At 46.2% G+C, this 27,933-nt stretch overlaps 1 protein-coding gene across 1 annotated transcript in view; it reads right to left on the bottom strand.

Moving 5' to 3' along the window:
* The window catches only part of NT5DC2 (5'-nucleotidase domain containing 2), a 180,479-nt gene that overhangs the window by 68,734 nt on the left and 83,812 nt on the right, over positions 1-27,933 (bottom strand). The window contains exons 7-8 of the mRNA XM_063940631.1: positions 20,165-20,225; positions 6,327-6,429 (exon numbers count right to left, since the gene is read on the bottom strand). Coding sequence (XP_063796701.1) covers positions 6,327-6,429; positions 20,165-20,225 — 164 coding nt within the window. The remainder of the gene's footprint in view (positions 1-6,326; positions 6,430-20,164; positions 20,226-27,933) is intronic.

The raw sequence follows: 27,933 nt of genomic DNA, 5'->3' as shown, positions 1-27,933 counted from the left end.
CCAAACACTCCCAGAAAACAGTCAGTTGACACCCATAAACGCCCCCTTCCTGTCAATCTTCTTGCGTTGTGCCGTGCGACTGAAAGCTTCGCTAGAACCTGTGCAAAACAACAAAGGACTTTGTACCCGTACGTCGTGCGTGCGCATTGCGGTGCATACGCATGCGCAGAAATGCCGATTTTTAGCCTGATATCTGCGCTGCAAACAACAGCAGCTAGCGATCAACTCGGGATGACCCCCACAGTACACAGACCATCACACAAACTTCCCCCTCAGGTAAATCCGTTGCGCATGCTCTGCAGGAGCGTCCACAGATTTACTGCCCTACATGTTAAACATTATACACAAATGCAACAGAGAGCGGTTTAGTGCTATGAAGCTATAAAGAGTACAATACCTGCGAATAAATCCGTTAGCATGTGACTGAGTACCCAGTACACACCACCTGCGAATAAATCCGGTATTATGTGACTGAGTACACAGTAGAATACACATAATAGGTAAATACTGTGACGCACTAGGGCCCTCATTCCGAGTTGATCGCTCGCTAGCTGCTTTTAGCAGCAGTGGAACGCTAAGCTGACGCCCTCTGGGAGTGAATCTTAGCTTAGCATAAGTGCGAACGAAAGGATCGCAGGACGGCGGAAATTTTTTTTCAAGCAGATTCTGAGTAGCTGCAGACCTACTCCTACCTTGCGATCACTTCAGACTATTTAGTTCCTGTTTTGACGTCACAAACACGCCCTGCGTTCGGCCAGCCACTCCCCCCGTTTCCCCTGGCACGCCTACGTTTGTAACTGACACGCCTGCGTTTTTCAGCACACTACCTGAAAATGGTCAGTTGCCTCCCAGAAACGCCCCATTCCTACATACATAGTGACATAGTATCTAAGGTTGAAAAAAAGACAATTGTCCATCGAGTTCAACCTATTTGTGGTCTCCTATGCAGGATTGTTTGGTATAAAATTTTGACTGATGCTGATGTCTGCCATTACGTTTTATCCCTCTTTTTTATAATAACTATAGTGCGTGACTATGCACCATAACCCTGGTTATCCTTATCCATTAGGAATTTATCTAACCCATTCTTAAAGGTGTTGTCTGAGTCCGCCATTACAACTCCCTCAGACAGGGAATTCCAAACACGTATCGTCCTTACCGTGAAAAAGCCTTTACGCCGTATTGTGCGGAATCTCCTCTCCTCTAACCTGGGCGAGTGTCCACAAGTTCTCTGTGTTGATCTATCCAAAAACAGGTCCTGCGCAAGATCTGTGTATTGTCCCCTTATATATTTGTAGATGTTGATCATGTCCCCTCTTAAGTCTCCTCTTTTCCAATGTAAACATGCCTAGCCTTGCAAGCCTTTCCTCGTATTCCAGCGTCTCCATGCCCTTAATTAGTTTGGTCGCCCGCCTCTGAACCTTTTCTAGCTCCAGGATATCCTTTTTGTAGTATGGTGCCCAGAATTGTACACAGTATTCAAGGTGTGGCCTCACTAGTGATTTATACAACGGAGTATAACACTCTCGTCCCTAGCATCAATTCCCAATTTTATGCATGCTAATATCTTATTAGCCTTCTTTGCTGCAATCCTACTTTGGGTACTACTGCTTAGTTTGCTATCTATGAGGACACCTAAGTCCTTTTCCAGTACAGAATCCCCTAATTTTACCCCATTTAGTATGTAGGTGTTATTTTTGTTCTTGTTACCACAGTGCATTACCTCACACTTGTCTGTATTGAAGCGCATTCTCCATTTCGCTGCCCATGCTTCTAATTTAACTAAGTCGTTCTGAAGCGACTCAGCATCTCCCTCCGTATTTATAACTTTACACAATTTGGTATCATCTGCAAAAATTGACACCATGCTCTCTAGACCTTCTGTTAGATCATTAATGAAAATATTGAACAATAGCGGTCCTAATACTGAGCCTTGTGGCACACCACTTAGCACTTCAGTCCAATTTGAAAAAGATCCATTAACCACAACGCGCTGCTCCCTATTATCTAACCAATATTTGATCCATGTGCATATTGTGCTTTCTAGCCCTATTTCTTGTAGCTTGTAGATAAATCTCATGTGCAGTACAGTGTCGAAAGCTTTCGCAAAGTCTAAAAAGATTACATCCACCTCTTTACCCTGATGTAAGTTTGCACCTACTGTTTCCATAAAGGCCAAGTAAGTTGGTTTGACAGGAGCTGTCCTTCACAAATCCATGTTGATTCCCTTTAATGACCTTATTGACTTCAAGGAACTTCTGAATACTATCTCTTAGAATACCTTCCAATGCTTTCCCCACTATAGATGTAAGACTATCTGGTCTATAATTACCTGGTTCAGCTTTACTTCCCTTTTTGAATATAGGCACTACTTCCACTATACGCCAGTCTTTGGGTACCATACCTGATATTACTGAATCCTTAAAGATCAAAAATAGCGGTTTTGCAAGTTCAGAGTGAAGCTCCATTAGAACCCTTGGGTGAATTCCATCGGTACCCAGTGACTTATTCATCTTTAAATGTTTTAATTGGTCACAGACTACCTCCTCGCTTAAATAAGTACCTATCAGTGGGATATTCTCATTATTGAGATTATGTGTTAGTCCCTGAATTGGGTCCTCTCTAGTAAATACTGTTGAAAAAAACTCATTTAGTGTGTCTGTTATGTCATTATAATTTTTGCTTAAGACTCCCAACTTGTCTTTTAAAGGGCCTATACTCTCCTTCTTTAATCTCTTGCTATTAATGTATTTAAAGAATTTTTTGGGATTCGCTTTGCTTTCCTTTGCTACTAGTTTTTCAGTTTCTACTTTAGCCGCTCTTATTTCCTTTTTGCATATTTTGTTACAGTCCTTATAGTGGTGAAATTACTCAGTTTCCCCGTCAGATTTGTATTTTTTAAATGCTCGCCTTTTCTTGCCCATAAGTTCCTTTATCTTTTTGTTAAGCCACATCCTGCCAATCACTCAGTGATCAGCAGTGCGACTGAAAAGCGTCGCTCGACCTTGTGTGAAACTACATCGGCTTTTGTGAAAGTACGTCGCGCGTGTGCAGTGCGCATCATACGCATGCGCAGAAGTGCAGATTTTTTGCCTGATCGCTGCGCTGCGAACAACGGCAGCTAGCGATCAACTCGGAATGACCACCTATATATTTACCCATACGCACCTAGTCCCCTAGGGTACAGTATACAGTGATAGATATATCTGGAATACACCGCAGTGAAATCACATAGCAGATACAGGCACACAGTCACATTTGCAATCAGATAATTATTTTCATGACAATAAAATTGCAATGGATTATTATATGAACACATATATATATATTACTTCGGTTTCACGGAGGCACCGGCATTATACAAATAGAGCTTTAGGAGTGCCGTACCTTTCCCTGTGTATATATATATATATATATATATATATATACAATGCGTGGTCTGAGACCGGATGTATATATCAGAATACTCGTACAATATATTCTGTCACATGTACACTAGTTCTTAACTAACGCTGTCTAAATATCGACATGTAGAATACTTAAGTGTTTGTAAAACCACGGCGCTGATGTACAGGCGGGATTACAAAGGAGACCTTGCCCTACAGTCCCGGAGACCAGTCGCATTTATTTTAGAAAATGGCGCCCAGCGTCTCAGTCAGGGAGTGAGGGAGAGTGTGAGGCAGCCCCAGGGCGGGAACACTAGCAGTAGATGGCGCCCTGGGCCGGGGGAGAGGCTACAGGTCAAGCGCCGGCTCCCCTATGCTGGACTTCACCACCTGGTACTATGGAGTCTTATTAAAATGGATAATAGTATATTTCCAACCTGCACTCCTATGCCCTGGTGGATATAGTGGGGTCCCTGCTCAGTGACAGTGTCCACACCAGCGTCACAATCTGTCTCCCTAGACTGCGATCGGAACGTGATTTAATGGCGGGTCCCGCCGGGGGGACCCTCTTACCTCCTTCCTTCTGTAGCAGCCACGCGTGCCTAGAGCTGAAGCGTCTCCGCCGCAAGTACCCGGGAACAGAGCCAGCGGGAAAATGCGACCCCGCTGGGGAGGTGATGGAGCCACAGCACAGTATGTCACACTGACATATGAAGTGCTGCAGCCCTAGAAGTCTTCTGAAAAGCTTTTTCAGGGCTACCTAGCGCAGCCCCCCTGTTAAGTGACCTGCTTCATGCAGACACCAACTCTAAAACTAATCTCATAGTGAATGGAGGCGGGGTTATAGAGGAGGCCCCGCAATGCATTCTGGGACAGTCTAAAGCTTTAGCCTGTTGGTGCCTCTGGATCAAGATCCATCTCTACACCTCAATGTATTCCCTGTGGAACACAGTGTACCCCACTGCAGAAATTAATTTAATTACTTATCTATATACTTTATAGAGGCTATTATTAGCAGTATTTGGCAGAAGTACTGTATGAGCAGCAATGCTGTGCCTGCCCCCCTTACCCTTTAAATCCCACACAAGTGCCTTTATTCAGAGGGACATGAACATACTGTAGGCTCACACTTGTTCCTCAGGACCCCACACAGTATATGTTTTCCAGGTCTCCTAGCTGGGCTCAGGTGTATGACCAACAGTTACATTTCAAAAATCCATAAGTGACCGGGAAAACAAACTGGGTGGGGTCCTGAGTTGGAGAACCACTGGTCTAGTGGAATCCTCGTCACAGCACAAAGAATTCCCAAAACCAGATTCCTCTGCCTTTCAACCTCTTCTTTGGAGCATTCCAAGTATGATCCTCCACAATCTGAATCACTGTAGAGGTCTATTTAGAAAAGCATATACTAGCCTTTTCCTAAACAAGGACCCTTAACCAGGCTTAGTTTAAGCTTACCGAGCCAGACAGTATGTCCAAGTATAACTTGATAGGTCACTATAGAGAGATCTGAACCACTGTAGAGGTCTATTTAGAAAAGCATATACTAGCCTTTTCCTAAACAAGGACCCTTAACCAGGCTTTGAGCTTACCTAGTCAAGCAGTCTGTCCAGGTTTAACTTGAGAGGTCGCTATAGAGAGATGAAGCCCCTGGTCAAATGTCCTCTATATAGGATAGCCTTTTCCTAATGTTTCCATAGAAGATTTCATAGAGAGCGGCCAAGCACTCACCTCATGGGAATGTGCAGTGAGCTGGATAAGCTCATTAGAAAATAAGACCGATGCTCTCCCCCAACAAACATTACTCCCTTATGATACATTACTCAGCATACGATCCATCAAAAATAAGAGAGTGAGCATGGAAGACATACAAGATCTAGCAGAGTCCGGATGTTTCCAGAGTCAGCGCACATAGAGCTGCAGTTGTGATTAAGGCTCACAGTAGACGTACAGTCACAAGAATGTTTAGAAATTGTATTGGGTGTTTCTGGGAAGTGACAAGGAGATGGCTAAGCGGACCCACAGAGATGGACGGTTTCATGGTAGTATTATGGGAGTGTTTCAGGTGTGTGACTGACAGTGGCTGCATATAGAGATGCAGAATCATTCACATAAGAGATCTTATTTAGATGGATAATCTGCACCTTCCATATGGCCCATGAAAGCTTCCTTGGTGTGTCTCAAGACGCAGCAAGCAGTATTTAAGCATCTAAGGACGCTGCCAGTGGGCATCTGAACCCCCCGCGCATCTTCCATGAAGCGGCTCGTACTGTTTAGGAGTCAGAAGGCTCCTTAAGAGTTGCTTTCTTCATTTCTTATCTGCATTAGGTGAGGAGCGTCAGCGCTGGCTGCAGTGTTTAGGATGGTGAGGGCGTGTGTGTGTCTGCATATGGGGCTGTGTATGTATATGAGAATGTGTATATGTGGCTGTGTGTGAGTATATGGGGCTGAATGTTTGCATATGGGGATGTCTGTGTATGTATAGGTGTGGCTGTGTATGTATATATGTGGGTGAGTGCCTGTATAACAGCTGTAGTTATTCCTAGGTTTACAGGTTTTGATTAAAACCCCGCACATGCTGCTGATCTAATCTAAAGTTGTTCTGTGCTAAACTCTGGACTTGGTGTCATTTAGGAATATCGCAGGCGACATTTATGATGCAATGGGGCAGATGTATTAACCTGGAGAAGGCATAAGGAAGTGATAAACCAGTGCTATGTGCAAGGTGATAAAGCCACCAGCCAATCAGCTCCAATATGTAAATTAACAGTTAGGATATGATTGGCTGGTGCCTTATCACCTTGCCCATATCACTGGTTTATCACTTCCTTATGCTTTCTCCAGATTAATACATCTGCCCCAATGTTCTGTATTAGTCTAGTTCAATATAGCAACTGTAAGCATGTTCTGTAGAAGCCTGGTGCATGACACAATGCTTACACAAACGTGAAGGGGCTGTTGGTGATAAGGAATAGTTTCTTATTGTTATTTACAAGTCTCTTCAAAACCGCATAGACTTCCTCACCGTGCAGAATGTAGTGCTCTGAAATGAGAGGAAAGGAGTAATTGCACACATGCTATTATTGCCACACATTTTGTATATAACACTGTATTCTTACTGTTTTATAGTTGAAATAACGTAAACCATCTGATGTGACTACTGGTACTCAGGGTCAGACTGGCCCACAGAGTCACAAGGAAAAACCCTTGGTGGGCCCCACTGCCTGGGGGCCCCCAACTCCTACTCTAGGGATCAGGTTCCAGACTCTGCACTTGAATTATGCGACTTCAGTATGTAATACCAGCGGTCATTATGCTGGCGGTCACATGACCAACAGTGGACGGGGTAAGAATCTTAACACTCCCCTACCCTACCCCTCCATGGATATGGCTAGCCCTCAGGGGGTGGTGGCTACGACTAACCCTCGGGGGTGTTGGGTAAGGATAACCACCCCCCTTACTACCAAGCCCTAACCCCCCCCCCCTCCCTCAGTGCTTAACCCTAACCCTCCCAGGCTCTAACCCTAACCGGTACCCCGATACTTACCTTCAGGACGTTGGCTGTCGGTGTTCTGGCATCTGTCACATCCAATTATACATATGCTACACTACACAGCACAGGACTATGGTGTATTTTCTACAGTGCATTGGTGGAACATTATCATGTATTTACTAAAATGATTTATAAAGAGGCTCAGGCCATGCACCCTCTTACTGTATGATTACCCAAGCCTCTATGGGAGCTGGCCACTCAGCTATCTGAGCATGGAGTTTCTTAATAGCGTAACTGCTCTCAACTGACAGCAAAGGGGGGTAACTCTGTTCACTTTTATTACCCCTGGATCAACTGAGTGCTTTACAGCTAAAACAACGTGTGGCACCACGCTAACCAGCTGGTGCAGAAGAAGAAAATCATAAGGTGTGTATGTGTATGTGTAAAATCATAAGGTGTGTATGTGGGGTGGTCTTCTGTATGCCGAATGTCGGCATCCCGGCGCACAGTATACCGGCGCCGGAATCCCGACACCCGGCATACCGACAACTATTCTCCCTCGTGGGGGTCCACGACCCCCCTGGAGGGAGAATAAAATAGTGTGGCGCGCATAGCGCGCCACCGTGCCCGCAGCGTGGCGTGCGCAGCGAGCCCGCAAGGGGCTCCTTTGCGCTCGCCACGCTGTCGGTATGCCGGCGGTCGGGCTCACGGCGCCGGTATGCTGGGCGCCGGGAGCCCGAGCGCCGGCATACCGTACGACACCCGTGTATGTGTATGTGTAAAATCATAAGGTGTGTATGTGTATGTGTAAAATCATAAGCGTCAGGTTTTCAAGAGTCTGGACCTGATGTATAAGATACAGTATTGTTTGAATAAATATATGTAAACCTATTACACAACCACTGAACAGCAGGAACACATAAGTGTCTAAATAATTCATTCACTGAGCTGGAGGTCAAATCATCAGCAACTTTTTAACTGTACGTTCACCGGGAGTGGTTATTCCTGTGGCCTGAGCAATCTGAAGCAAAATGGTACCATTTACTGATTTTGAATTATTAAGAACAAGTAAATTATAACACTGTCTTGTTATTTCTCCCTGATGTTACATAACATGAAATATGGGGTTTGTACTGTAACCTTACATCACATGGGGCAGATGTATTAAGCCTGGAGAAAGCATAAAGAAGTGATAGAGCAGTGATAAATGCAAGGTGATAACGCACCAGCCAATCAGCTCCAATGTGTAAATTAAGAGTTATGAGCTGATTGGCTGGTGCGTTATCACCTTGCTCTTATCACTTCTTTATGCCTTCTCCAGGCTTAATACATCTGCCCCATAGTCCCGTGAAAGGAGTGAAAGGCAAAATATATGAAGCTGAATTGATGTTGTATCGTTATCAGCATTCACAGCCTGTTTCAACGGCACAGCGTGGGCATCGCTACAATAACATGTAGCATTTGAATCATTTCAAACTGCCAAAATATTACAAAATCCTGGCTGCGTATTTTAATGGACCAACTAATGACCTGGAATCCAGAAAAAAAAATAACCCCCCAAAAAAACAAGATTCCCAACAGTATGTATTGAATATATAACAGCAGTGGAACCATATAATTCTGGGACCCATACCCTGGATGGGTAGCTCTATTGTACTGTATAGACAGGTATATTTCATGACAATAGAATTTTGAATATCTTTTAGGCAACTGAATAGGACACTGTTCCTAACTCCTGCACAACTGGTATTGACCAGTAATAATATTACAACTCAAACACCACTGTTAAACAGATAATAGGATTTTAATACCTACTGGTAAAACCTTTTCTCCTAGTCCGTAGAGGATGCTGGGTCCACTTCAGTACCATGGGGTATAGACGGTTCTGCAGGAGCCATGTGCACTTTAAGACTTTTCAAGGGTGTGAATTGGCTCCTCCCTCTATGCCCCTCCTCCAGACCTCAGTATAGGAACTGTGCCCAGGGAGACGGACATTTAGAGGAAAAGATTTACTTTTAAACTAAAGGTGAGATTCATACCAGCTCACACCTCAACCATGCCGCACAACATGGCATTCAGCTTAACACACGCCAACGGGCATGAACAATTGCAGCAACATGCTGAAAATAATCATAACACAACACTCATGTAACAACAACTAACAACTGCAGGTAAAGTACGCACTGGGTCGGGTGCCCAGCATCCTCTACAGACTAGGAGAAAAGGATTTACCGGTAGGTATTAAAATCCTATTTTCTCATACGTCCTAGAGGATGCTGGGGTCCACTTCAGTACCATGGGGTTATACCAAAGCTCCAGTAAGGACGGGAGAGTGCGGATGACCCTGCAGCACCGATTGACCGAACTTGAGGTCCTCATCGGCCAAGGTGTCAAACTTGTAAAACTTTGCAAACGTGTTTGCCCCTGACCAAGTAGCTGCTCTGCAAAGTTGTAGCGCCGAGACCCCCCGGGCAGCCGCCCAGGATGAACCCACCTTTCTAGAAGAGTGGGCATTTACCGACTTCGGTATCGGCAATCCTGCCGTGGAATGAGCGCGCTGGATCGTCCCTCTGATCCAGTGCGCAATAGTCTGCTTAGAAGTAGGACCCCCAATCTTATTGGGAGCATACAGGACAAACAGAGCTTCTGTTTTCCTTATCCGAGCTGTTCTTGCGACATAAATTTTCAAAGCTCTAACCACATCAAGAGACTTTGACGCAGTGAAGGTGTCAGTAGCCACTGGCACCACAATAGGTTGGTTTATATGGAAAGACGAAACCACCTTCGGAAGAAATTGTTGTCGAGTTCTCAACTCTGCCCTATCTTCATGGAAGATCAGGTAAGGGCTCTTGTGAGACAAGGCCCCCAACTCAGACACCCGCCTTGCGGATGCCAAGGCCAAAAGCATCACCACTTTCCAAGTGAGAAACTTCAATTCTATCTCCTGTAGAGGTTCAAACCAATTAGATTGAAGAAACTGCAACACCACATTAAGGTCCCATGGTGCCACCGGAGGCACAAATGGAGGTTGGACGTGCAGCACCCCTTTCACGTAGGTCTGAACTTCTGGAAGGGAGGCCAATTGTTTCTGAAAGAAAACTGATAAGGCCGAAATCTGGACCTTGATTGAACCCAATCTTAGGCCTGCATCCACACCTGCCTGTAGAAAATGGAGAAAACGTCCCAACTGAAACTCTTCCGTAGGAGTCTTCTTGGATTCACACCAAGACACATATTTCCTCCAAATATGGTGGTAATGTTTAGACGTTACTCCTTTCCTGGCCTGAATAAGAGTGGGGATGACTTCTTTGGGAATAACCTTTCGGGCTAGGATCCGGCGCTCAACAGCCATGCCGTCAAACGTAGCCATGGTAAGTCTTCATACACGCACGGCCCCTGCTGCAGCAGGTCCTTGCGAAGAGGAAGAGGCTGAGGATCTTCTATTAGCAACTCCTGAAGATCTGGATACCAAGCCCTCCTTGGCCATTCTGGGACAATGAGGATCGCTCGAACCCTTGTTCTTCTGATGATGACATTGAGAACTTTTGGTATTAGTGGAAGTGGAGGGAAGACATACACCGACTGAAACACCCACTGGGTAACTAGAGCATCCACTGCTATTGTTTGAGGGTCTCTCGACCTGGAACAATATCTCTGAAGCTTCCTGTTGAGACGAGATGCCATCATGTCTACTTGAGGAACTCCCCAAAGACTTGTCACATATGCAAAGACTTCTTGGTGGAGGCCCCACTCTCCTGGATGGAGATCGTGTCTGCTGAGGAAGTCTGCTTCCCAGTTGTCCACTCCCGGAATGAAAATTGCTGACAGAGCTCTTGCATGCCTTTCTGCCCAGAGGAGGATCTTTGTCACCTCTGCCATTGACGCTCTGCTTTTCATTCCGCCCTGACGGTCTATGTACGCGACTGCTGTTACATTGTCCAACTGGATCTGTACGGGTTGATCTTGAAGAAAATGTCCCGCTTGTAGAAGGCCGTTGTGAATGGCTCTCAATTCTAGAACGTTTATGTGAAGACAGGTTTCCTGACTTGACCATTTTCCTTGGAAGCTTTTTCCCTGCGTGACTGCTCCCCAGCCTCGGAGACTTGCATCCATGGTTACTAGGACCCAGTCCTGAACCCGAACCTGCGTCCCTGTAGGAGGTGAGAACTGTGCAGCCACCACAGGAGCGAAATTCTGGCTTTGGAGGACAGGATTATCGTCTGGTGCATGTGTAGGTGGATCCGGACCATTTGTCCAACAGGTCCCACTGGAATACTCTGGCATGGAATCGGCCAAACTGTATGGCCTCGTAGGCCGCTACCATCTTTCCCAACAACCGAATGCATTGATGTATCGACACTCTTATTGGTTTCAAAAATTTTTGACAATTCTCTGGATTTCCAGAGCCTTTTCCACTGGGAGAAAAACCCTCTGTACTTCTGTATTCAGTATCATCCCCATAAAGACAATCTTGTCGTCGGTTCCAACTGCGACTTAGGAAAATTTACGATCCAACCGTGTTTTTGGAGTACTGACAGGGAGAGTGCAATGTTCTGCACCAACTTTTCCCTGGATCTCGCTTTTATCAGGAGATCGTCCAGGTAAGGAATTATATTGACTCCTTGCTGTCGGAGGACCATCATTTCTGCCATCACCTTGGTGAATACCCTTGGTGCCGTGGAGAGTCCGAACGGCAACGTCTGGAACTGGAACTGGTAATGGCAATCCTGTACTGCGAATCTCAGATAAGCTTGGTGAGGAGGATAAATGGGAACATGCAAGTAAGCATCTTTTATGTCTACTGACACCATGACGTCCCCTTCCTCCAGACTGGAAATCACTGCTCTCAGAGATTCCATCTTGAACTTGAACCTTTTCAGGTAGAGATTTAGATTCTTCAGGTTTAAAATTGGTCTGACCGAGCCGTCCGGCTTCGGAACTACGAAGAGGCTTGAATAAAACCCTTCTCCTTGCTGTGACAAGGGTACCAGGATGATGACTTGATCCAGTCGGATATCCAGAAGGGACGGCCCCTGCACAATTGTTGGTCCTGGAGCCACCAGAGCAGCGACCGACAGACCTCCGGAGTCAATGAGATCATTTGAGACCTGATCCGGTGAGGCAGGCCGTCCCGCTTGGCTAGAATCAGCCTCTGGAGGGGGCGAGAATGGAATTGAGCATACTCCACCATGTCGAATGCTGATACCATGAGGCCCAGCACCTGCATCATCGAATGTATCGACACTTGCGGATGAGAAAGGAAGCAACGAATCCTGTCCTGAAGTTTCAGGACTTTCTCCTGACACAAGAACAACCTCTGGTTGTGAGTGTCCAATAGCGCTCCCAGATGCACCATGCTCTGAGCAGGTATCACGGAGGATTTCTTCCAGTTGATGAGCCACCCGTGGGCTTGTAGAAACTGGACCATCATATCTAGATGACGTAGGAGAAGTTCTGGGGAATTTGCCAGGATTAACAAGTCGTCCAGATACGGCAGTATCCTGACCCCTTGATGGTGGAGTACCACTGTCATCATCGCCATTACTTTGGTGAAGACTCGCGGAGCCGTTGTTAAACCAAAAGGTAACGCCCGAAACTGGTAATGGAGGTTTCCAATAGCAAACCTCAGGTAATGCTGATGTGACGCTGCTATAGGAATATGCAGGTAAGCATCCTGTATGTCCAGGGAGACCATGTAGTCCCCAGGTTCCAAGGCCAGAACTATAGAGTGAAGGGTTTCCATACGGAACTTGGAAACTTTCACAAACCTGTTCAATGCCTTGAGGTTGAGAATGGGCCGGGAGGACCCATTCGGTTTCGGGACCAGAAACAGCGTAGAATAGTACCCCCGGCCCCTCTGAGCAAGAGGCACCTGTACTACGACTCCTGTATCCAGGAGGGTCTGTACCACCGAATGCAGTGTGTTTGCCTTTGTCTGGTCCAACGGGACGTCTGTCTGTCAAAATCTATGAGGGGGTCGGTTTTTGAAGGCTATGGCATAACCTCGAGTCACGATTTCCCGTACCCAGGCATCTGAAGTGGTCTTAACCATTCCTGGGTATACCCTAGAAGCCGGCCCCCCACCCTGGGATCCCCCAGGGGGAGGCCCGCCCCGTCATGCGGCAGGCTTATCGGCCTTGGAAGCTGGCTGACGGGCCGCCCAAGCTCTTTGTGGCTTTGGCTTACCAGGTTTGGAAGTGCGGGCCTGCTTGTTGTACGCCTGACCTTTTGCTTTACCTGAAGGACGAAAGGGGCGAAAGGAAGTACCTTTAGCCTTCGACAAAGAAGGAGCGGTACTTGGCAGACAAGCAGTAGCCAAGTCAGCCACTATCTTATTTAAGTCCTCCCCAAACAGAATATCTCCCTTGAAAGGGAGTACCTCCAGGGTTTTTCTAGAGTCCAGATCCACAGACCAGGATCTCAGCCACAATATCCGGCGAGCCAGGACTGACGTAGTAGAGGCCTTGGCTGCTAGGATACCGGCATCAGAAGCCGCCTCTTTAATAGAGCGAGAAGCTGTGACAATATATGACAAGCATTGTCTAGCATGGTCAGAAGAGATTTCAGCTTCTAACTCCAGGGCCCATGCTTCAATAGCCTCTGCAGCCCATGTTGCTGCAATAGTGGGCCTTTGTGCAGCACCCGTGAGGGTGTAAATCGCTTTAAGACAACCCTCCAGATGTTTATCCGTAGGCTCTTTTAGAGACGTGACGGTAGTGACAGGTACAGCTGAGGAAACCACCATCCTAGCCACATGTGAGTCTACTGGAGGAGGCGTTTCCCAATTTTTAGACAGCTCTGGTGCGAGGGGATAGCGAGCCAACATCTTCTTTTGAGGCACAAACTTTGTACCCGGGTTTTCCCAGGGTTCCTGACGTATATCCACTAGGTCAGGGGTGGGGAACCTTTTTTCTACCAAGGGCCATTTGGATATTTATAAAATCCTTCGGGGGCCATACAAAAATTCTCAACTTAAAAAATTACCCTGCCCCCCAGTAGGTCTGCCCCTTAGAGGTGTGGCCAGTTGGGTGTGGCCAGTTAAAATGGGACGTGATACACATATGCCCCTAATAGTGCGGTGCCAGATCCACAATTGCCCCCACAGTGCCAGGTATACAAATGCCCCCACAGTGCCAGGTATACAAATGCCCCTCACAGTGCCAGGTATACAGATGTCCCCACAGTGCCAGGTATACAGATGCCCCCACAGTGCCAGGTATAGAGATGCCCCCACAGTGCCAGGTATACAAATGCCCCTCACAGTGCCAGGTATACAAATGCCCCTCACAGTGCCAGTTATACAGATGCCCCCACAGTGCCAGGTATACAAATGCCCCTCACAGTGCCATGTATACAGATGTCCCCACAGTGCCAGGTATACAGATGCCCCCACAGTGCCAGGTATACAGATGCTCCCACAGTGCCAGGTATACAAATGCTTCTCACAGTGCCAGGTATACAAATCCCCTTCACAGTGCCAGTTATACAGATGCCCCCACAGTGCCAGGTATACAAATGCCCCCCACAGTGCCAGGTATACAAATGCCCCCCACAGTGCCCGGTATACAGATGCCCCCACAGTGCCAGGTATACAAATGCCCCTCACAGTGCCATGTATACAGATGTCCCCACAGTGCAAGGTATACAGATGCCCCCCCAGTGCCAGGTATACAAATGCCCCTCACAGTGCCAGGTATACAAATGCCCCTCACAGTGCCAGTTATACAGATGCCCCCACAGTGCCAGGTATACAAATGCCCCCCACAGTGCCAGGTATACAAATGCCCCCCACAGTGCCAGGTATATAGATGCCCCCACAGTGCCAGGTATACAAATGCCCCCACAGTGCCAGGTATACAGATGCCCCCACAGTGCCAGGTATACAAATGCCCCTCACAGTGCCAGGTATACAGATGTCCCCACAGTGCCAGGTATACAGATGCCCCCACAGTGCCAGGTATACAGATGCCCCCAGAGTGCCAGGTATACAGATGCCCCTCACAGTGCCAGGTATACAGATGTCCCCACAGTGCCAGGTATACAGATGCCCTCCCCCCTCCCCTCTCCCCTCCGTGCTTCTTACCGTGCTCCTTTCGGCGGGACACGGAGGAGAGCGCGGATATGTTGGGCGGCGGCGTGTAGGACTTGAAACCAGCCGCCGGTTCGAGAGCCAATCAGAGCTCGCGGGCCGGCAGCCGCGGCTCCTGATTGGCTGCCGGTCCGCGAGCTCTGATTGGCTCACGGACCGGCGGCTGGTTTGAAGTACTACACGCCGCCGCTCCCAGTCGACAGCCGCGCTCTCCTCCCTGTTCTGACAGCTGAGACACGCTGCCGCCGGACTGAGCGGCAGCGTGTCTCACTGACACAAGCTGGTGGGCCGGACCAAACGGCTTCGCGGGCCGTATACGGCCCGCGGGCCGGAGGTTCCCCACCCCTGCACTAGGTGATCAGAGTGAGGTAAAACTTGTTTAACCACCTTCTGACGCTTGAACCTATCTGGTTTCTTAGGAGGGATGGATGGCTCGGGATCATCCGTAATCTGTAGAATAAACTTAATAGCCTCCAAAAGATCAGGAACATCCACATGTGAACTACCCTCCCCATCAGCAGTATCTGAGTCAGAACCTGTGGAGTCAGTGTAAGTGCCGTCTTCATCAGACGAGGTGTCAGTGACAGCAGTGGATTGTGAGGAGACAAGCGCTCGCTTAGAGGACCCCTTGGACTTAGGCGAGCGATGGTCAGACTTTTTAGTAGTCAGGGACTGGTTCAACTTCTTCAATTGAGCAGATAAATCGTCTGCCCATGGCGGGTTAGCTGCAGGGACCACATACGGTTGTACCGGCATTGGGGGTCCCATAGGGGGTGTTAGTTTATTAACTAGCGTATGTAGAAGCGTGGAAAAAGCGGCCCATGGTGGGTCATTATGTACCTCCGTTGCCACAGTCCCACTGGGGGGCAAGGAGCCCCCAGAACCAGAGCCCACAGCTGCTATATTCTCCTCATAGGGATCTGTGGCTTCAGCAACACCGGCAGTGTGTTCAGCCCCAGAACCGTTACCCTCAGAAGCAGACACGATATAACTTGCAGTATCAGGTAACACAGTACAATTGGCAGCAGCACAATACCTCTTACCCAAACCCCTGCGCAGTGTAGTCAGCACTAGCAGAGATAAAGGAGAGATATGGTGACTAAATCACAGAGAAAAATACGTATTAAAGTATATCTTTGTGAAAATCCTAAATCAATATAAAACCTGACGCACCAAGCCCCCTCAGGTTATAGAATATAGGGATAGCAAGTTGAGTGAAAGACACGAAATGGACATCACTCAGCTATCTAATGCACACACAGATAGTCACAGTTTGTACAATGCAGAGGTTATTACTAACAATAATACTGCACTGGACCAGCTTATATATATAGCTATATAGTCAATAGATATAACACTGCACAGTAAGAACTGGATGTATATCACAGGGTAATTGTACTAGAAACCCCTGACTAAATGCACTCTTTCTTAACTAGCACTGTCTAAAAAGGCAGGTAGAATACTTAAGTGTCATGTAAAGTCACAACACTGACAACCAGGCGGCTTTACACAGGAGGATTTGCCCAAGCATTCCCAGGAACAGTGAGCTGAGGGATAATGGCGCCGCAGACACTGACTGGGAGTGAGGGAGAGACAGATATGCAGCTCCAGGGTGGGAACATTTGCGGGAAATGGCGCCCTGGGGCTGGGGGAGGGGCTTCAGGTCTAAGCCTTATCCCCCTGCTGGCAAAACCACCGGGTACTGTGGGCTACTGAAAATGGTTTAGAGAGAAAACCTGACCTGCACCCATGCCCTGGTGATCTAGTGGGATCGCCTGTACTGCCACAGTGTCCACCGCCAGCGCACGCGACCCGCCTCCCACTGACTGCGCCGGATCGCGATAAAGACCGGGTCCCGCAAGCGGGACCCACTCACCACCTCTCGAAGCGCGGCCACGCGATCCCGGAGAGCCCCTGTCGTGTGTGCCTGACGTGAAGAAAACCGGAGCCTCCTGCTGTAGGTACCCGGCAACCAGGGCTCGGGAGTGTACAGCGCCGCTGGGGAGAGCTGGAGCTGCAGCAGTGAATGTCTTCTGACATTTACACACTGCTGCTGCCCTTGAAGTCTTCACTTTTTTCTTCAAAAAAAGCTCTTCTTAGGGTTGCCTGGAGCAGCCCCTCTGTTATGTGCCTGCTTACTGCAGCACCAACTACAAAACTGAGCTCCTGTGCAGGGAGGCGGGGTTATAGAGTAGGCGGCGCTTTGCATTCTGGGAACAGTCAAAGCTTTGAGCCTGTTGGTGCCTCGGATCAAGATCCTACTTTACATCCCAATGTCTATCCTTGTGGAGCCCAGTGTACCCCGCAGCAGAAAATGATATTATCACACAATATATAGCACCAAAATTCACTGTGTCCCCCCTGTTTTTCACCCTGTTACTTGGTTCAGCAGTGGAGGAGGACCAGCGTTCTTCTCTGCAGCCTGGAAGGAGAGAAAATGTCACTGAGCAGTGTGCTGGCTGACTAAGGAGGAAGCCCCGCCCTCATAATGGCGCGTTTCCCCTCAGATTCTTAGATACTGATATTTAAACTGGCGGGGGTAGGGCTGTGCCTCGGCATCTTATGCCCTTTATTAGTCCCAGTTTAGTAGGTTTCATGCAGCCCAGGGCGCCGGGGGGGGGCACCCTGCAGTGCCTGTGTGTGTGTGTGTAGCATGGCATGCAGCGTTCCCGCCCGCTGCGCTGTACCTGTTAGCCATCCCGATGACTGAAGATTCTTTTCTTCTCACACTCACCTGTCTTCTGACTTCTGGCTCTGTAAGGGGGGTGACGGCGGGCTGTGGGAGTGAGCACATAGCCGCAGCTAGCGTTCAGTACCCTTTAGGAGCTAATGGTGTCCTGTCAGCCAGAAGCAGAGCCATGAAACTATACAGGAAGTTGGTTTCTACTTCTGCCCCCTAAGTCCCACGAAGCAGGGAGACTGTTGCCAGCAGTCCTCCTTGAAAATAAAAAACCTAACACAAGTCTTTCAGAGAAACTCAGTAGAGCTCCCCTGGAGTGCATCCAGTCTGCCTGGGCACATTTTCTAAACTGAGGTCTGGAGGAGGGGCATAGAGGGAGGAGCCAGTTCACACCCTTGAAAAGTCTTAAAGTGCCCATGGCTCCTGCGGAACCGTCTATACCCCATGGTACTGAAGTGGACCCCAGCATCCTCTAGGACGTATGAGAAAATATAATGACATCTGAATTAAACAAAATCCTTCTGTTGGGCTCTGGCTTCAAGTATTCTGTTAGTAATACACTATGTGGCTATAAATCTAACATATAAAAATAAAATATTTAAAATGATTTTGATTGGAGATTCCGTTTAGTTCAGATGGAGATGAAGAAAAAATCTGTAGGTTTATTCATTAACAGAAACATATATAGTGCCAGCATATTCAGCTGCGCTTATGCACTACCACCTGCTCAATCATATTTGCTAACCACCTTCCTTTGACGGAGTCACAAAGGTTTCCATGCAGCGTTTCTTCTTGTGGCTCTGCTGGTCCTTTAGTACAGACTCAGGACAGTAACATACTGTAGCTCATCACTATAACAGGGTTGGAGTTAGGTTGTGATTTGTCTTGCCCCAGTTTTCACAGGCTTTGGGCATGCGGCAGTTTTGATCTCCCTGATATGTTTTATTTTCGCTATAAAGAGCAGGGGCGTAGCCAGACCATTGTGGGCCCAATAGCAACATTCTAGAGTGACATCTCTCTCCACAGTAGTTCACTTTATATGCCATTGTAGTGCCCTAGTTCACATTATACCACACAGTGCCTCCAGTTCATATTATGTTACATTGAAGTGCCCCTAGTCAACAATATGCCACATTTGATTTTACTGCCTCCAGTACACATGTCACGCATTACCCTCAGTTCACATTATGCCACACAGTGTTTACCGGGCAATTATGGGAAACTGGTGGACAATTTTTTGACCCGGGAGTTAGGCCCCAGAGGTGATCCTTTCAGGCCTATGGGCCCCATAGCAATGGTACGCCCTGCACCCACCTATAGCTATGCCTGTTTGCAGAGCCATATTAAGACTGTGTGAGTGCCACTGTGAGAGACAGTAGTCTTCCACTTAGCTCCAGTGAGACCTGCAAATACCTGCAATATAACTGCTGTTCCAGCATCACTGGCTAGTGTACTAAATGACACTCCGCTCCACTCAAGCTCTGCTCTATCAGTGTGTATAACAGTGAGTACAGTTGTAACTGCTTTATCTTTAATAAAACCACTCCACTGGTTAAGTAACTGAGCTGCTCATAGTTATAAGGCCTATAGCCTGTCAGTCAAGGCCTAGTGAAATGTGTGGGGCTTGGTTGGTGTAATAAGCTGGCACTGCATTATACAGTGCCAGCTTATTACAGGCCACTTATTACAGGCCGCTTATTACAGGCCGCTGGCTTGCCCCCTCTCCTTCTGACTCCAGTGATTAGACGATGTGCACATGCGCACAGCATCTATTCACCGCTGCTCTGCTAAGCAGGGCAGCGAGAGACAGAGCCTCCCAACTGCCCCCCCACCGCGGGACACTGCGAAAATCGGGACAGTTGGGAGGTATGGTATACATTAATAAATGGTCCTCCACGTTTAGATAGTAATCAGGCCTTGACCTGTCTGCTTGCATCTTCTAGGTAAGATAAATTACATTTCTATGTAGGGGGCTCTAAACATGGTTGCTGAGACTCCCCTAGTGGAAGAAAAATAAAATTTTGCCTTTTTTAACACTTGAGGATTCTACACATCCATGTCACATGATGTTTTTTACTTATCTCCAAGCTTCTAATTTTTTTAACTTTGTTTTTACATTAAACATAAATAATTAAATTAATACATTTTTCAAATTACGTTTAAATAACATTTTACTTTATTTTGAAACCCAATAGTGTAGGACTGGTCTAATGGATTTCTGCTGTATACAAACGCTATTAGGTCTAGTGTTTCTTGGCTTTAAAGGCGTCTTATAATCATCCTGCTATTAATTCTAGGTAACACTAGATCCAGTCTAGGCCTCCGCTGCACTGCGATTGGGACTAATGTCACGCAGGAAATGTGCTGAATGCGAGACCTCACTTAAAAAGTAGTCACTTTCATAGATACTCTCTTGGTAATCACATGCAGGTGCACCTATCTACTGTATATAGTGCTGACTCTCTGACATTCTATCTAACGAGCACTATATACATAATGATTTCAGCTGGACTTACCCATGTCCTCCTCTATCCATTCATACATCATCCCCTTGATATGGACATCACCTATTGCATCCTGGAAAGACAGAGGAAATGGTGAGAAGCATTATATGTTGTCTGTCTCATCCTTTATATTAATCAACATAAACATTGACAGAAACTTAATAAAATATATACTAGTCTGAAAAAGTAGACCACTCGTCTGAGAAATGCAATACCAGAACATTAAGCAGAGGATGTACCAACCTTACACGGCATAGCACGCCACACATCGCATCCATACTAAGCAATAATAATCATACTAATATATGCGATTAGTATCGCAAAGGACAGTTCTCCCAATCAGAACTGTCCTTTGCGATCAGCGCGGCCACTGGACTTCCAGGTTTATGCCCCGGGAGTTTGCGTATGTGCAGAAGGATGCGGCAGCTGCAGGGGGTGCTGGGAGTGGGATCCAATCGGATCACTCTCAGCTAGAAATGCAGAAAGGAGCTCATAGGCATCGGAGCCCTGGCATCCAGGGCTTAGTACATTTGGAAATGCAGTAGAACAACCGAAAAAGTATATACGGCACAAAAAGAGAAGTATTTTTTCCCTATGTTTTCAAATCTTTAGATAGCTTATTTTATCCAAGTACATTTTTATTCTAGGACTAAACTGCCACAAATAATAATTATATTTTTAGATTATATCATTAGATGCTTCTGTCATTCATTTAAACTATTCAGTCTTTGGCCATTTAACAACTACATTCTCTTTTATCCCTAAACACCGGAAATTTGCATAGTTTTTTCCTAATCACTGGTCATTATTTCCAAGAAACTATTTAATCAGACACCAATGGACATCAGGGTTTATAGATAAATGTCCAACGCTTGCATAGCATTCATCTCAAGGTGAGTGCATATTATACCCAGGCATATTGGGTACCCATTGGTCCACAGTCCACTATTCTCTGATTTTGTTTGCTGGGACTGCCGAGAATTGCTTCAGCCATGATCAGGGGCATAGCCAGAACTTTGTGGGCCCCATAACAACATGTTGAATGGGCTCCTGTTTCAATGTTGCTAGAAACACCTTTCCACAGCAGTTGATAATTTTATGTCCCATAGTAGTGCCCTATTTTATGTCCCATAGTAGTGCCCTATTTTATGTCCCATTGTAGTGCCCTATTTTATGTCCCATAGTAGTGCCCTATTTTATGTCCCATAGTAGTGTCCAAGTTCACATTATGTCACATTGTAGGACTTGCAGTACACACTATGAAACACAGTAACCACAATTCCAATTATGCAGTGTCTCCAGTTATACCACATTACCGTGCTGCTCCCAGTTTATACAGTATTTTCTATATTGGTAGTGGAACAAAACTTTCCTTATAGTTTTGTACTGTACTGTATGTCTACCCGCACTGAAGTTATTACATGGGTGCAGGCTGTATGAATCATGCTGTATATAAATACCCAAAAAGGCTAGTCACAAAAATTGATATAGCAACATTTCAGGCTTAATTTTCCGTCTTCAGGTAGCACATGACAGCCCAAAAAAATTCCAAAACATTGCTATATCACTTTATGTGGCTAGCCTTTTCATTCGATATGGAGATAGAGCACTGAGTGCTGTACTTTGGGGCTATGTATTATGATAACATGTAATGTACAACATGGCATGATTATTGGGGAAGGAGAGTGCCCGCCATCCAAGTTTGTTCATAAGCGAATATCTTTCACAGCTCTCAAGGTGAAGCTGCCAACTCTTCCACTGTTATTTAGTATAAAACAAATAACCTAAAAGACCACATAGCGACAATTCAAAAAATATTGAAAACATATTTTTTTTGGTTGTATAGCCATACATATAATAAAACTGTATGGCTTGTGTCTGTACATAGCAATTTTTTATTTTCGTTTTGAGAAATATACCTCTAAGGACTGTTCAAGAACTATGGAGACGGAAAAAAAACAATCAGAATTTTTGTCTGTCTGTCTGTCTGTCTGTCTGTCTGCTCGATTCGGCATCATGCAAAAACTACTGGATGAATTTGGATCGAGTTTTCACTACTGTACAGCTTAGTGACCTAGAAAGAAACTGAGGTATGTATGATCTTGGTGTGACATCAGGAAGCGGAACAACCAGACGCTTTACACTCTGCGCACTGAAAGTTGGTGTTCAGATCATGCTTCTGTGGCACAACTCAGCCCAATTTATGCAATGGATTATAATGGGCTGTGGTGCAGGTGAGACTGCGATTATACCACGTATACCCCTTATCTCCAACAATTTTCCTTTTCCATTCAAGTGCCTGTAGTTTTCTGTAAGCTTCTGTTTCGCTGTGATGATCAACAAGTCGCAGGGGCAAACACTCAGGGCAGCAGGCGCAGACCTCAGGTCCAGGTGCATCTCCTATAGGCAGCTTTACCTGGCTTGCTCATGCATTAGTCGCCCCAAGCATCTGTTTTTGTTAATCCCTGAAGGGAAATTTTGTGATGAATGTGTACAATATAAAACATACATAGCAATATTAGATGGCACTACTGTCCTTGTTCAAAAGATAAATTTGTTTAATTAGTTCAATAGACATCCACGCGTGCGAAGCCGCAGGCAAACGCTAGTGTGTATATACTGTATATACATACAGATCTATGGTTAGTGAAAATGAGCAACAATGGTAACATGTTGCAAATCTCTCCTGAGTAAAATGTGAGCCCAGACTCAAGCTGCATACACACAGGGCGATACAGGCTTTTGGCCGATACGGACTATATTGTGCCTGGAGGCATGTAGTCAGTATCGTCCCCGCCTGCATACACTAGATTTTCTTGCGTTGCAGATCCCGTGGGACCATGCATCGGCATGGCAAGCTTATACACATGGTGCGCTTTGCACTATATTTCGGTGCAATATGGACTATATAGTCCATATCGCACAGAATATCGCACCATGTCTATGTAGCTTCAGAGTAGGAAAGTAATTCATTTTCTAGTTCATAGTAGTGCCTTAGTTAATGTATTCCCCATAGTAGTGTACTAGTTTATTTTATGAACCTTAGTAGTGCTCTAGTTCATATTACGACACATAGTAGGGCTGCCAATTCTTAATGTATGTAACACAGTACCCCCAATTCACATTATGACATACAGAGTCCCCAGTTCATATTACGACATTAAAGTGCCCCCAGTTTATATTATGCCACAGTACAGTGCACCCACTTACTATTATGGTACACTATAGTGCCTATAATTCATATTGTGCCACATTACAGTGCTCCAAGTCATGTTATGTAACATTATAATGCAGTCCAGTTCATTTTAGATCACACTACAATGAGCAGATCCAGGGGCATAACTAGATATTTTGTAGGCCCTAAGGCAAAGGTATGTAAGGGCCCCTATGTACCACCCAATACTGAAAAATGTTTATAACACATGTAACTGTGACAGGGAAGGTGGCCCCTCTCAGCTCCGGGCCCCATAACAGCTGCACTCCCTGCACCTATGGTAGCTAAGCCCTTGTATATAACACATGTAACTGTGATAGGGAAGGAGGGCTCCCATCAGCTCTGGGCCCCATATACAACAAATATAACTATATAATTCACACAGTGTACACTACTGGTTCTCTCACTTTTATTTTCTGAGTTCCGCAACGGGAATAAAAAATAAAACCCAAAGAACCACAACATTTATTTTATCTCTGAGGACTATACAGAGCTAGAATCCTTCTCCCAACTTCCAAGATTTTCCATAAGACCTAAATTGAAGTCTCTTGTTTTTTCCTGAATGCTACCATCAATCCCGTCCAATTACTAACTGTTGGTACAAGTCCAAAAAACCCCATCCTTTTCAGTAGCATAATATACAGAACTACTTGGAGTTATTACGTACACGCAGAGAGAGAAAGATTGTCTTATGTGGTTCATAGTACACATTATTTAAAATGTAACTTTTACTGTTCGCCTTATACAGATGTGTCCACTAACATCTAGCCTCCCTGCACGTTAAATAGCCCTTCTAGTCATGCCATGACGTGGCTCGGTAGCGCAGAGCGTCTTCACGTACAACTTTTTTCAATTAAAAAGCGTCTTATTCACAAAGTGATGCGAATAGGATGCATAAGCAGCTTATGCTGATTAAAATGATATGCATCATGCCTATATTGTGTGTGAGACCACGGCTGTATCTGTATACGAAATGCTATGCTACATTTTGTATGCAAAATGCAGAATTAAAACGAAAATTACTGTGGCAAATGCAGGTTACTGTAGCGCCACATCTTCTCAGTTAATTAGTGTTTTGCTGTATTCATTTGTATGAAGAAAAAACATGGCCAGGGAAAAAACAGAAATTAATGTTTGGAAGACTGAAAGATTAAAGTACATAAAGGTGCCAAAGTCTCATTATGGAGAGTTACAAAACTGGAACTGGATACTGCATCCCGGAAATAAAGCAGGTTTGTAGCAAGGAGGAGATTGCAAATTTATGGAGCACCTCTGTGCTAAGAAGGACTACGACTGTGGGGTAAATTTACTAAGATGGGAGTACTATTTAAGATGGGATGTTGCCCATAGCAACCAATCAGATTCCAGGTATTATCTTCTGGAAGGTGCTAGATAAATGAGAAGCAGAATCTGATTGGTTGTTATGAGCAACATCCCATCTTAAATAGAACTCCCATCTTAGTAAATTTACCCCCGTATGACCCTTTACAACAAGTATAGGCACCGTGTGTCACTCCTGCGGTGAAACTACATATCTCAGCATGTTCTGACACATTTTTGCTGATAGGACATGCCAAAAATGTGGCACAGTGCATAGGCAAACGCAGGGGGGGGGGGGGGGGTCTGGTTGCCTGGAAACCCCCCTCCTCTCTGCAAGTTTCTCAAATTATGACAATAATAGCAATAGTATACAGTATAATATGATTACTAGAGCTGCTGCCACATCATGCAGGTTATGGAACAGAGCAGAGCTGCTGCACATGCCCAGTGGTAGCATCTTATTTTACCAAGTTTGCGCTATGTGAGGATCTGAGTCCTCAATCAGTGCTCTGGACTAGAGAGTAGCTACCAGGAAGAAGAGACAGGAGCTTTCCATGCGGTGGGAGAAAGTGTGCTTAGAAAGTGCAGTAATGGTTCTACTATAGTTGTGTACTTATTTATAGTTTGTTTAACCTTTTAAAGTTTGTTTAACCTTTTCCTGACCACTTCTTTATATAATTTGTTTGATACAGCCCATACTATAGACCATCTAAAGTTTTAAATATTAATAATGTATTCCATACAGTATCCAATGTATAAAAAATAAGAATTTACTTACCGATAATTCTATTTCTCATAGTCCGTAGTGGATGCTGGGGACTCCGAAAGGACCATGGGGAATAGCGGCTCCGCAGGAGACTGGGCACAAAAGTAAAAAGCATCAGGACTACCTGGTGTGCACTGGCTCCTCCCCCCATGACCCTCCTCCAAGCCTCAGTTAGGATACTGTGCCCGGACGAGCGTACACAATAAGGAAGGATTTTGAATCCCGGGTAAGACTCTTACCAGCCACACCAATCACACCATACAACTTGTGATCTGAACCCAGTTAACAGCATGATAACAGAAGGAGCCTCTGAAAAGATGGCTCACAACAACAATAACCCGATTTTTGTAACAATAACTATGTACAAGTAATGCAGACAATCCGCACTTGGGATGGGCGCCCAGCATCCACTACGGACTATGAGAAATAGAATTATCGGTAAGTAAATTCTTATTTTCTCTAACGTCCTAGTGGATGCTGGGGACTCCGAAAGGACCATGGGGATTATACCAAAGCTCCCAAACGGACGGGAGAGTGCGGATGACTCTGCAGCACCGAATGAGAGAACTCCAGGTCCTCCTCAGCCAGGGTATCAAATTTGTAGAATTTAGCAAACGTGTTTGCCCCTGACCAAGTAGCTGCTCGGCAAAGTTGTAAAGCCGAGACCCCTCGGGCAGCCGCCCAAGATGAGCCCACTTTCCTTGTGGAATGGGCTTTTACAGATTTTGGCTGTGGCAGGCCTGCCACAGAATGTGCAAGCTGAATTGTACTACAAATCCAACGAGCAATAGTCTGCTTAGAAGCAGGAGTACCCAGCTTGTTGGGTGCATACAGGATAAACAGCGAGTCAGATTTTCTGACTCCAGCCGTCCTGGAAACCTATATTTTCAGGGCCCTGACTACGTCCAGTAACTTGGAATCCTCCAAGTCCCTAGTAGCCGCAGGCACCACAATAGGCTGGTTTACGTGAAATGCTGAAACCACCTTAGGGAGAAATTGAGGACGAGTCCTCAATTCTGCCCTGTCCGTATGAAAAATTAGGTAAGGGCTTTTATAGGATAAAGCCGCCAATTCTGAAACACGCCTGGCTGAAGCCAGGGCTAACAGCATTACCACTTTCCATGTGAGATATTTTAAGTCCACAGTGGTGAGTGGTTCAAACCAATGTGATTTTAGGAACCCCAAAACTACATTGAGATCCCAAGGTGCCACTGGAGGCACAAAAGGAGGCTGTATATGCAGTACTCCCTTGACAAACGTCTGAACTTCAGGAACAGAAGCTAGTTCTTTTTGGAAGAATATTGACAGGGCCGAAATTTGAACCTTAATGGACCCTAATTTTAGGCCCATAGACAGTCCTGTTTGCAGGAAATGCAGGAATCGACCCAGTTGAAATTCCTCTGTAGGGGCCTTCCTGGCCTCGCACCACGCAACATATTTTCGCCAAATACGGTGATAATGTTGTACGGTCACATCCTTCCTGGCTTTGATCAGGGTAGGGATGACTTCATCCGGAATGCCTTTTTCCTTCAGGATCCGACGTTCAACCGCCATGCCGTCAAACGCAGCCGCGGTAAGTCTTGGAACAGACATGGTCCCTGCTGGAGCAGGTCCTTTCTTAGAGGTAGAGGCCACGGGTCTTCCGTGAGCATCTCTTGAATTTCCGGGTACCAAGTCCTTCTTGGCCAATCCGGAGCCACGAGTATAGTCTTTACTCCTCTCCTTCTTATGATTCTCAGTACTTTTGGTATGAGAGGAAGAGGAGGGAACACATACACTGACTGGTACACCCACGGTGTTACCAGAGCGTCCACAGCTATTGCCTGAGGGTCCCTTGACCTGGCGCAATATCTGTCCAGTTTTTTGTTGAGGCGGGACGCCATCATGTCCACCTTTGGTTTTTCCCAACGGTTCACAATCATGTGGAAGACTTCCGGGTGAAGTCCCCACTCCCCCGGGTGAAGATCGTGTCTGCTGAGGAAGTCTGCTTCCCAGTTGTCCACTCCCGGAATGAACACTGCTGACAGTGCTATCACATGATTTTCCGCCCAGCGAAGAATCCTTGCCACTTCCGTCATTGCCCTCCTGCTTCTCGTGCCGCCCTGTCTGTTTACATGGGCGACTGCCGTGATGTTGTCCGACTGGATCAACTCCGGCTGACCCTGAAGCAGAGGTCTTGCCTGACTTAGGGCATTGTAAATGGCCCTGAGTTCCAGGATATTTATGTGAAGTGACGTTTCCATGCTTGACCACAAGCCCTGGAAATTTCTTCCCTGTGTGACTGCTCCCCAGCCCCTCAGGCTGGCATCCGTGGTCACCAGGGCCCAATCCTGAATGCCGAATCTGCGGCCCTCTAGGAGATGAGCACTCTGTAACCACCACAGGAGAGACACCCTTGTCCTTGGAGACAGGGTTATCCGCTGATGCATTTGAAGATGCGATCCGGACCATTTGTCCAGCAGATCCCACTGAAAAGTTCTT

This window comes from Pseudophryne corroboree, chromosome 9, assembly GCF_028390025.1.
Source record: "Pseudophryne corroboree isolate aPseCor3 chromosome 9, aPseCor3.hap2, whole genome shotgun sequence".
In the NCBI taxonomy this organism is placed as follows: Eukaryota; Metazoa; Chordata; class Amphibia; order Anura; family Myobatrachidae; genus Pseudophryne; species Pseudophryne corroboree.
The sequence above is the reverse complement of the archived record's forward strand: the minus strand, read 5'-3'. Positions and strand labels throughout refer to the sequence as shown.